The 12,031-nt window shown below is 40.1% G+C and overlaps 1 protein-coding gene across 4 annotated transcripts in view; it reads left to right on the top strand.

The window, feature by feature from the left end:
* ror2 (receptor tyrosine kinase-like orphan receptor 2) overlaps window positions 1-12,031 on the top strand; it is a 362,545-nt gene that overhangs the window by 321,454 nt on the left and 29,060 nt on the right. For all 4 annotated transcript variants that reach the window (XM_059644595.1, XM_048528079.2, XM_048528080.2 and 1 more), the window contains one exon: window positions 10,965-11,092. In XM_059644595.1, the coding sequence (XP_059500578.1) occupies window positions 10,965-11,092 (128 nt within the window). The remainder of the gene's footprint in view (window positions 1-10,964; window positions 11,093-12,031) is intronic.

Here is a 12,031-nt window from a genome sequence, read left to right on the forward strand (position 1 = left end):
GGAGGGGATGGAATCAGAGGGAAGGGGGGAGGAGGAAGATTTCGGAGGGCTGTGGTTATCTCAAGTTGTTGCATCTTATGTGCCTTGATGCACGAAAGGAAACAAAAAGATTTCTTGTTAGCACAGCAAATGAGCCGAAGGATGAAGTGGAACTTGGGAGTGGTGCAGCTCTGAGCCAGTGTGTTGTGATGCTGTTGGAGAGAAAGATCGAGCGTGTGAATATGACATCGCATAGCACTGATTGCGGTCTCAGGATGTGGCAAGATGAGCTGTCAGTGGAGCCTTGAATGTCGCAGCAATACCTATGATCCTGGGTGGATTCAAAGCACAAAGGATGAAACTTGAGTTGGAATCCACATTGAACCAGAGACAGTCATTGAGGAATGTGATATGGCTGTGGAAACAAGTGTTAGCAAAGACCTGGTCGAACATCAGGAGCGACAATGATGGCGGACAAGAAGAAAAATTGAAACAGAAATCCTGTCAGAGAGGAACAGAATTTCTTCAATGTGGGTATGTCTAGGAGTGGATGTGACAGTGAGTTAAGTACTAAATAAAAATCAAAAGAACTGCCATGCTGTAAATCATAAACAAAAACAGAAATTGCTGCAAAAGCTCAGCAGATCTGGCAGCATCTGTGGAAAGAAATCAAAGTTAATGTTTCAGATCCAGTGACCCTTAATCAGAACTTACAGTTTTCATAAACAAGTCAACCAACTTCTTTAAATTAACAAATAAATAACAAGTGTTTTGGAAAGAAAAGCCCAATCAAGTAAAGATTTTCAGCAAAAGGTATGAATACACACACTGCACACACAACCTCCAAGCCTAGGGAAAAAAATTAAAACTTTACAATATTATCTTAAAAGTACTTTGACCAAGTAACCGTTAAATTCAGAAATAAAAAAATTACAGATGTTACAAATTCACATAAGCTGTTGACATTGAGATTTCTTCCTACATCAGTTATGGATGGTTGAATTCTCTTTGCCTGGAGACAATGGTGTATATTTGGGCTTTACCTTAAGACTGTTAAACTTACAATAATGAGCTCTTCCTGTAGGTTTTCAACCCACAAACGTTTAATGAGAAGTATTTCAGAGACAAGATTGGGAGGGAGGGGAGTAATTGCTGTTGCTTTTGTGAAAGATTCTCTGATTAAATTCAAAAGCAGTAGTTTTTCTACCTTGATCAGGTGATCTTTTGAAGGTTGCAGATTTTGTCATCCCAGTCAAACAGCTTGTGTTTTGTGCAGACACTACATATATTCTGCTGTAGCCAATGTCCTTTCACATTTTCATCCTGGGAAAGAGACTCTGACTGTCCATCTCCATGTCATACCAAAGCCCTCGTAATTTTATATACTTCTGTCAGGTCACCCTCGGTAGCCTCCAAAGCTCTAATGAAAATAGTCCAAGTTTGTCCAATCTTTCTTTTTAGCTAATATACTCTTTGACAATGCTGTCAGTTTAAAAAGGCTATTTTGTCTTGGGGTTTTTTTTTCAAGAGAGGTTGCAAAAGCCAGAGGTACCAAAGTGGCTACAGGAGATGGCTTAAGTTATTGACTTATGAGGCCTTTTGGCTCTTTTTAAAAGCAGTTGTAACAATGGAAGGGGAGTGGCCCATCCTCACAGATCAAGTTTTCTAGTTTTTTTTTGTAGCTGCATCAGTCAGAAGATGAGATAACAAAGTGTCGAGCTGGATGAACACAGCAGGCGAAGCAGCATCTCAGGAGCACAAAAGCTGACGTTTCAGGCCTAGACCTTTCATCAGAAACGTCAGCTTTTGTGCCCCTAAGATGCTGCTTGGCCTGCTGTGTTCATCCAGCTCTACACTTTGTTATCTCGGATTCTGCAGCGTCTGCAGTTCCCATTATCTCAGTCAGAGGCTGTTTGGGTCTTAGATGAATTGGAGCTTCAGTAAATGATTCCTAAATGCTACTTTCTCTGAAATGTCTCTTGATGTTGTTTCCTCCCTGGATTGGAGAGCCATCTTTGTCTGAATTTACCTTTTTGCCAAGGAGTGTGTTCATGGGATGTTACTATATTGGAACACTTAATTCCTAATGGCTACTGGATCTATTATCAGTTAAGCTTTCCAATAGTTAAGTTATTCTAAATTCCACTTCCTTTTGTTTGTATTTTAACTGTAGTGTTGAAATAAATTGTGTTTTACTTAATGTTGAGTAGTTTGACCAGTCACATCCCATATCCACTTCACATCTACCTTTAAAATAAGAAAAAGTTACTGTCTAGGCTGACTTCTTAAAATATTTTGAGGGGTTCTGGTCTGGTCTGGTCTATAACAATTCCAGTCCAGGCAACATCCTGGTAAACCTCTTTTGCACCTTCTCCAAGACCTCCATGTCCTTCCTATAGTACAGCAACCAGAACTATACACAGTACTCCAAATTTAGCCTGACCAAAGTCTTTTAATTTGCCATGATGTGAAAGCAGCACTGTAAGAACTGGTGATTTCAAATAAATCTTTTGGATTATAAGCAGGTGTCATGTGACATCTGACTTTATACAGTTGCAGTATGACTTTCCAACTTCTTTTGTCAGTGCCCCAACCAATGAAGGGAAGCATGCTATATGCCTCCGGTATCACTTTATCTATTTGTGTTGCCACTTTCAGGGACCTCTGGACCTGAAACCCAAAATATCAATGTATATCAATGCTGCTAAGGGTACAGCCAATCACAGTATATTTTCCTCTTGCATTTGGCCTCTAAAAATGCATCACCCCACAGTTTTCCCAATTAAACTCCATTTGCCATTTCTCTCCCCAACGTTCTAGCTGATTTATATCCTGCTTGATATCATTCCTCACTATCCACAACTGCATCAATTTTTGTGTCATCTGCAAATTTACTAATCAGACTATCAACATTTCCATCTGTCCCATTTATACCTACAGTACAAACAATCATTTTCCCAGCACTGATCCTTGTGGAACACCGCTGTCACAGTCCTCCAGTCAGAAAAACATTTTTTGATAACTATCCCCTGTGTTCTATGCCCCATCCAGTTTTATATTCAACTTTCCAACTCACCATGGCTTCCATGCAATTTGATCTTTTTGACCAATCTACCATAAGGGACCTTGTCAAATGCTTTAGTAAAGTCCATGTAGACAACATCCACTGCCTTACCCTCATCAATGATCTTTGTCACTTTCTCAAAAAAACATAATCAAGTTTTTGATACAAGACCTCAACTGTAAGAAGCATGCTGATTATTCCTAATAGTTCTTCCACTTTTCTCCAAATGCAAGTAAATCCTATAACTAAGAATCCTGTCCAAAAACTTCCTTACCACTTAGATAAGAGTCACTGGTCTTTAATTTCCTGGATTATTTCTGCTGCCCTTCTTGAACAAAGAAACAACATTAACTATTCTACAGTCTTCAGGGACTTCACCGTGAATAAAGAAAATACAAACCTATCCGTCAAGGCTTCAGCAATTTCCTCCTTTCCTCTTTCAGTATCATGTGATAGTTTGTGAAATAACTCTACAGAGGCCACTATCTCTTTACCAAGTCACCCATTATTTATGTATGCATAGAACTTGACACTGGTGCAATTTCCTTAAAACTAGGCCTCAGAGTAAACAGAATCTGTGACACTTCTGTTCATATCTGTCAGCCAGTGCTCCGTCGTTAACAGTCACAATCGAGGAACTCATATTCTGTGATGTCCATGTGGCTGACCTTGTTACATACGCTTTCTTTTTCTTGTTAGCTAAACTTGCAACATCTCTCATCAGTCCAAGGCTGATCTTGCCATCCTTTATCTTTCATCTTCACAAGAACATGCGGTTCCTCTTGAACATTGGTCGCTTAGGTTTTGATAGACGCCCACATATCAGATGTGGATTATCTTCAGACAACTGCCCTCAATCCAGTTTTCCAGTTAATGCTTAATACTGTTATAAGTAGCCTTCCCCTAACCAAAACCAGTCTGATCCTTTTCCGTAACTGTTTTAAAACATAATTATGATCACTGTTCCCAAAATGCTCCCCAAAAGACAGCCGTTTTCCAAGTTGGACTATCTACAAATGTTTCAAGAACCCCTCCTGGATGTTGAGGTTTGTTGTAGGAATTGCAGTCTTTTTATGTTGCTAGCTTGGAAAGAAATCTGTTGGTGCTGAGTCAGTCAGTGCACCTGGAGATTGAAACCTGTATTGTCAGCTGTTATGATATTTTGTTTCCTATGATGCATATGATAAATTACATATATAACCTTCATTAAAATAAAAAACAGGATTAAGTTTATTCTCTAAAAGTGGTTCACTAAATTTTAAAGCTGCAAGTGCATTTTCCAAATACATCATTATATACAGCTCCCAGCTATCCCAGTGCTCCTTACATGCATGTGAAGATTGCAGCAGATTTTCATGGCATTTTGTTTCAATGCAAGGTTGATTTTTTTTGAGAAATTGACCCAGCCATTTCCACATTAAGACAACAGGAGTAGGGTAGAACCAGAGTAGTGTGTGATGATTAGCTGACTTCTTAGTACCTCAAAGAGTATCAGTCATCGTTCGGGGCCTGTGAGACTTGTGATTCACCATTTAGCTTGGACCAACTCAAAGCTGAACACCATCTAGCACAAAGCAATTCCCTGAGTTATCACTACTGCCAATGTGGAGTGTACTTTCTACAGGATAAACTACAGCAACTCACAGGCTTCGTTCAATAATGCTCCCCAGCCCTACAACCACAAGCTCCAGAACCTGGAAATGAACAGAAAGATTGGAAACACCATCTACTGTAAATTTATACTCCATTCACATTACCCGAACTTATAATGTATCATAGGCTCATCATCGTTGCTGGATTGGTATCTGGAAGTCTTCTAACCAATATGATAGCAGGAGTCCAATCGCCACTAGGCCTACAGCCTTTGAAGGACAACAAAGAATGGGGAATTGAGAGATTACCCATAATCTTTCCAGGGCAGAAATGGCTAGCACGAGGGGTCATAGTTTTAAGCTGGTTGGTGGAAAGTATAGAGGGGATGTCAGAGGCAGGTTCTTTACGCAGAGAGTTGTGAGAGCATGGAATGCGTTGCCAGCAGCAGTTGTGGAAGCAAGGTCATTGGGGTCATTTAAGAGACTGCTGGACATGTATATGGTCACAGAAATTTGAGGGTGCATACATGAGGATCAGTGGTCGGCACAACATTGTGGGCTGAAGGGCCTGTTCTGTGCTGTACTGTTCTATGTTCTATCTCTGAACAAATTAGAAGAAAAATTGCAAATACTAGGGTTCAGTTTTTCACCAGTGAGACTGGTAGTTCAATGACCAACTGAGTATAAATTGCTACTTTATGTGCTAATTTTGCTCCAGGGAAGTGAAGAAATACACTTGTTTCATCCCGGAAGCAAAACAGAAGTGACTACAAGGTCAGTTGAGTGCCTAGGTGGATTGATTAAAAGACCCACTTTTATCATCTGGCAGTTTGTCCCAGTGATTTTGTCACAGTCTAAGTCTTTATGCTTCATGCTCCATCATCCACTTGCTCGCTTTCTATGCCATCTTTGTGTCGCCATGGTAAATCAGCATAAACTCATGCACACAACATCTCTCCCACCCCCAACTCGCCTCCAGACCTGTCCATGGCCCCTGAACTCTTCTAGTCCAGCTTATGGCCCTTTGATTTCAGTTCTTTCAATATACCCTGTGTACAGAATCGCGGACCTCCACAGCACACCAGGTTGCGTGAAACTACTTAGAAAATAACATCCATTTGGAATTTCCTGGAAACTTGTGTTCCTACCAACAATAACCACTTTATGCACTTGATACCTCTTAACCTTATGCAAATAATCATTTGAGACATTATCAAAAGAAATCAAGGAAAAATAATATTACAATCTCATGAAGATGCCAATTAATCAAAGTCAACTCATTGTAATCTGTGCAAACTAATTCACTTACAAAAGCCTTCTGTAAGGAATTTACCATCACCTTTCTGCAAGCGAGTTGTGCACGTCAGGAGTGTCGGTTGCGTGCACAGTATGCAAAATCTCATCATGAGCCCGCAAAAGCCAAGAACAGGGGTGGGAAATTCCCAATTGTTTCTACCCACATTTTAAAGGATTCTGTATTCCTTCTGACTTTGATATCTGGATCTAGAAATCTGAAACAAAAGCAGAAAACGTTAGAAATACTCTCTAGGTTTGTTAGTATTTGGAAAAGATTGAAAGGTTTCGATCCAAATCTGCCATTTCCATTTTATGTTGATATTATGGTGATGACATGTTGAGCAATTTTCAGCATTTTTTTCTTTCTATTCGTGCAGCTTACTATTGATCTTGAATCTTCCCAAAAGTTACTGCTGTTAAGTGTGAACATTTTTCTTAATTAATAATGAGGGGCAAAAGATTGTGGAGGTTGTTTAGGAAGCACTTGCTATGTGTACTAGATAGGTTTGCCTCACTAAGGCAAGGAAGGGATGGTAAGGTGAAGGAACTAGTCAAGAGGAAGAAGGAATTTTACCGAAGGTTGCGGTAGCAAGGATCAGACAGGGCTTGAGAAGGCAACAGGGTACCCTAGAACATAGAACATAGAACAATACAGTGCAGAACAGGCCCTTCAGCCGTCGATGTTGCCCCGACCTGTGAACTAATCTAAGCCTATTCCCCTACACTATCCCATCATCATCCATATGCTTATCCAAGGACTGTTTAAATGCCTCTAATGTGGCTGAGTTAACTACATTGGCAGGCAGGACGTTCCATGCCCTCACCACTCTCTGAGTAAAGAACCTGCCTCTGACATCTGTCTTAAATCTATCATTCCTCAATTTGCAGCTATGCCCACTCGTACAAGCCGACGTCATCATCCTCGGAAAAAGACTCTCACTGTCCACCCTACTAATCCTCTGATCATCTTGTATGTCTCTATTAAATCTCCTCTTAGCCTTCTTCTCTCCAATGAGAACAGACCCAAGTCCCTCAGCCTTTCCTCAAAAGGCCTTCACTCCAGACCAGGCAACATCCTGATAAATCTCCTCTGCATCTTTTTCAATGCTTCCACATCCTTCCTGTAATGGAAGGAACTGAAGAATGGACTTAGGAGAGCTAGAAGGGGGTATGAAAAAGCCTGGTGGGTAGGATTAAGGAAAACCCCGAGGCTTTCTATACTTACGTGAGGAACAAGAGGATGGCCAGAGTGAGGGTAGGGCCGATCAGAGATAGGAGGGAACTTGTGCATGGAGTTGGAGAAGGTACTTATTGAATGCTTTGCTTCAGTATTCACCTGTGAGAGGGACCTTAACGTTTGTCAGGACAGCATGAAACAGGCTGATATGCTTGAACAGGTTGATGTTAGGAAGAAGGGTGTGCTAGAAATTTTGGAAAACATGATGATAGATAAGTCCCCTGGGCCAGACAGGATATACCCAAGGTTTCTACAGAAAGCAAGGGAAGCGATTGCTGCACCTTTGGCAATGATCTTTGCATCCTCGCTGTCCACTGGAATAGTACCAGATGATTGGAGGGTGGCAAATGTCATGCCCTTGTTAACAGTCCTGGGAATTACAGACGGGTCAGTCTTACTTCTGTGGTGGGAAAATTATTGGAGAGGATTTTGAGAGATAGTATTTATGATTATTCGGAAAGGCACAGTTTGATCAGAAATTGTCAGCATGGCTTTGTGAGGAGCCTTACAAGCCTTATTGAATTCTTTGAGAGTGTGACAAAACACATTGATGAAGGCTGAGCAGTGGATGTGGTGTAAATGGATTTTAGCAAGGCATTTGATAAGGTTCCCAATGATAGCCTCATTCAGAAAGTAAGGAGGTGTGGGATTCAGGGAAATCTGACTGTCTGGATTCAGAGTTGGCTGTCCAATAGAAGGTAGAGGGTGGTAGTAGATGGAAAGTATTCAGCCTGGAGCTTGGTGACCAGTGGTGTGCGGCAGGAGCTGTTCTAGGACCTCTGCTCTTAATGATCTTTATAAATGACTTGGATGAGGAAGTGGAAGAGTGGGTTAGTAAGTTTGCTGATGACGTAAAGGTTGGTGGAGTTGTGGACAGCATGGAGGGCTGTTATAGTTTGCAAAGGGACATTGACAGGATACAGAGCTGGGCAAAGAAGTGGCAGATGGAATTTAATCTGAACAAGTGCAGAGTAGTTCATTTTGGAAGTTTGAATTTGAATTTGAATGCAGAATACAGGATTAGTGGCAGGATTCTTGGCAGTGTGGAGGAACAGAGGGATCTTGGGGTCCACGTCCCTCAATCCGTCAAAGTTGCTACCTAAGTTGCAAGTATTATTAAGAAGCCGTAAAGTGTGTTGGCTTTCATTGGCTGGGAAATTGAGTTCAAGAGCCATGAGGTTATGCTGCACTTCTATAAAAACATAGTTAGACCACACTTGGAATATTGCATTCAGTTCTGGTCACCTCATTATAGGTAGGATGTGGAAGCTTTAGTGAGGGTGTAGGTGCGATTTACCAGGATGCTGCCTGAACTGGAGGACAGGTCCTATGAGGAAGGGTTGAGGGAGCTAGGGGTTTTCTCATTGGAGTGAAGAAGGCTGAGAGGTGACTTGATAGAGGTGTGCAAGATGATGAGAGGCACAGAGAATGTGGATAGTCAGATTTTTTTTCCCAGGGTGGAAATAACTATTACAAGGGGGCATAATTTTAAGGTGATTGGAGGAAGGTGTGGAGGACATGTCAGAGGTAGATTTTTTACAGAGAGAGTGGTGGGTGTGTGGAATGCGCTGTCGGCAGTGGTAGTGGAGTCAGATACATTAGGGACATTTAAGCGACTCTTGGATAGGCACATGGAGGTTAGTAAATGTAGGGTATGTAGGGCAGTTTGATCTTAAGAGTAGGGTAATAGGTCAGCACATCGTGGGTTGAAGGGTCTGTACTGTGCTTTGCTGTGCTGTACTGTTCTGTGTTCTATGTTCTAAGATTGTGCATTTGATGCTGTTGGTTTACACTTTCCTTTTCCCCTTCCATGGTTGAACAGTTATCTCAAGGAAATGTCCAGGTTTGGAACTAATTCAGTACTTATCATCTTTTCACCCATCTGACAAATGAGAATATCCTCTCAAAATCATAGAAGATCTGAAAATTTCAAGGGGAAAAGTCACATATTCAACAATGTTCAACATGTGGTCACTATTATACTGGTGGCTTATACAAATTTTGACTCTTGGTAATAATATTACTAAAGTTGCTTTTAATTTACTCTGCGTGTGTGCTGCATTGTTCGTTATTGATACATAGGTCTTACACAAACAATGCAATCAAGGGTAGGCAGGCCATATTTGCTTATTGAAGCTCACAACAAGCCTTCGTAAAATATGGATTTCTCTACATGTAGCTATACAAGACTCTCACGTTGAGAGTTGCCACCCAGCATTGTTCTTTTCGGATGTAAAAACACCTTTACTTCAGCTTTTTTTATCCCACCAGTATGTTCATTTTTTCTGAGTATACAACTGAGAAAAATTTGACAGATTTAGTCATGTAAATGCTCAAAGCTGGCAGATGCTAGAATCCAAGGTATCAAAGTAATCCAACTTGTTAAAATTAAAAGAGCCTCAGTATAAAAGTGGCTTTTGGTAATAGATAACTAATCTGTGAAATTGAACTTTCCAATACACTGAGCAAATGTGAATCTGACATTAAATATTCACAACAATAACCTTTTATATTGTCCTGAATGAAACCCTGATGCCCCTGAATTTGAGAATTTTAACTCCTTCAAAATCCATTAACTTCGAATGAAACTAGGCCCAGAGTCTCTCCCAGCTTTCCTGCAACTTCTAAGGAGGTGAACGTTCAATCAAAACTGTTTCTTACTCTTGCTAAATCTTTTATCCCTGTTAAGTTTAGTATGAACCACCAAGCTTTCAAGGTTACAATGGACTTTTCACTATAACTTATTCATTCCATAGAGATTAGAACAAGGGCCAAGTTGATCTCATTCAGTTTGTGACCCCTGTATGTATACCCCAGTTTGTAACCTGGGCCATTCAGGGAGCCCTGGCTGACATATAAACAGGTGATTCAGAAAGTCTGTTCACTCTAGGGACTGACTCTTACCTCGTTAGTCGGAATCCATGTCCTGTGTGCGTGTTAATGAAAGGTGACTAGTAATGGAGTACGGGCCTCTGTGCAGTTATTTCAATTCACAGCATTATTTGGGTATTAGTGTTCATCTTAGCTGATTTATTTATTTTCTGCTGGGCTGCAAGATGATTGTTGGTGGGTTTCATGATTGTTGGATGAAGGTTTTGTTGAAACATTTCTAAATAATGTGCTCCTGTGTTTCAAGAAAATCAGTCCCTAGAGTAAGGAAACTTTCTGAATTTCTTGCTAAATCTGTCAGCCAAGGCTCCCTGATTGGCCCAGGTTAGCAATTTCAGTTTTCCTTGTGTTTCAACATCACTGTGTTATGTCTGTGTATCTCCAGTCTCTAGACAAATGGGAATGGGGTAATATTGCTTATTTATCTGCATGGCTACTTCAGAGAGACCTTGTACCCCAATCTGGAGTGACGGAGGCCAAGGATGAGTGTGGCTTCTGAAAACTATGCTTCTGCTGTTGTTTCTGATCTCCTCTCTCCATGACACCCAAGATGCAAATTCCTCTCTTTCCCAAATTGTTACTTTTTTTTTTCTGGTGCTAGTTTATGGCACTGCTTTTCAGCTAGTACCTTGGACCTTCCACAGGTCGCTGCTGCTCACAGTGGCTGCAGCCTTTGACTTCAGTGGCTTTTGTTAGGATTAGGAAATCTCTGCCCCAAGATTGACTTGTCACGAGGACTGTCAGTTAACTGTTAAATCTGACAATATTTCTCACTGGTGGAGTGGGGTGTGTTGCTGTAAAGACCCCTGATGCCAGATATAGACAATGAAAATCCAGTCATTTATCTTTTTGATATCCCTAACATAGTAGGTTTTAACTGCAGTAAAATGTATTTATGCCATTGCAGTGATGAAGACAATGAAGATGGATTCTGTCAACCATACAGGGGAATTGCATGTGCTCGATTCATTGGAAACCAAAGCATTTATGTGGATTCTCTCCAAATGCAGGGAGAAATTGAAAACCGTATTACTGGTAGGCAGCAGAGCAATAAATACTTCTACTAACTCCTTACTGAAAATGAAATTCTGTCTTTTTTTTAATTGTATCTGATGTTGCATGTCAACCTCCTTATTAAGTGTCAATAGACTATGTCTAGACATGTTTGTTTTAACATTTTACATGTATATTTACATGATTATGCATGCCACACAAACTGATTTTTGACATGTTCAAACAAGGGGACAACATCTTTCCCGATTGCTTCTGCAGTTTAAGCATTAAACAATTATTGGTTGTTTAAGTGCTTTTAAATAATGTTGGGATGTCTTGGTAATCTATTTTAAAACAAATCCAACAAACGTTTATTAGTGCCAGTTTATAAAATAAAAGTTCCTTTAAATTTGGTTCTTTGAAAATGAGCTTCACAATTTAAATGTTCCCACAAAACACCCATCAGAAGTATCCAAGTGTTGTGTTTACCTCTTGTTATACATGCTCTGTCCTTCTGATAATATCAACGTCCGGATTTGACTTTCTCTCTGCGAAGATTATGATCAAGAGTACTATACTTTTGTTTTTCAGTGACAGTTGTGCAGTTTTCTATGACTATAAAATTGATTCCTGTATTTTTAACAAACAATTTTATGTATGCTGCATGAGGGAATCAGGAGTGAGATGTCAAAGAAAAGCAAATTGGCACTTTGCTTTTTTTTCTTTTTAATGTCAGTCATTAAAAACAGGGGGCAGAATGTGAAACAGGCTGCCAATCTGCTGTTGTGTATATTAAATCATTGTCAAAGTCAAATATCACTTTTTTATTGAGAATGAATTGATTGCTGCAGTATACTGACAAGAAAAATATACAATTATGCCTATAATTGTTGCATCACATTTAAGCATCAAAATTCAGGAAAAATATAATTCATGTTCATGAATAATAAATAGTTACAGGAGTCATAAAAGTTCTAATTT

The sequence above is a fragment of the Stegostoma tigrinum genome, chromosome 3 (assembly GCF_030684315.1).
Source record: "Stegostoma tigrinum isolate sSteTig4 chromosome 3, sSteTig4.hap1, whole genome shotgun sequence".
Lineage (NCBI taxonomy): Eukaryota > Metazoa > Chordata > Chondrichthyes > Orectolobiformes > Stegostomatidae > Stegostoma > Stegostoma tigrinum.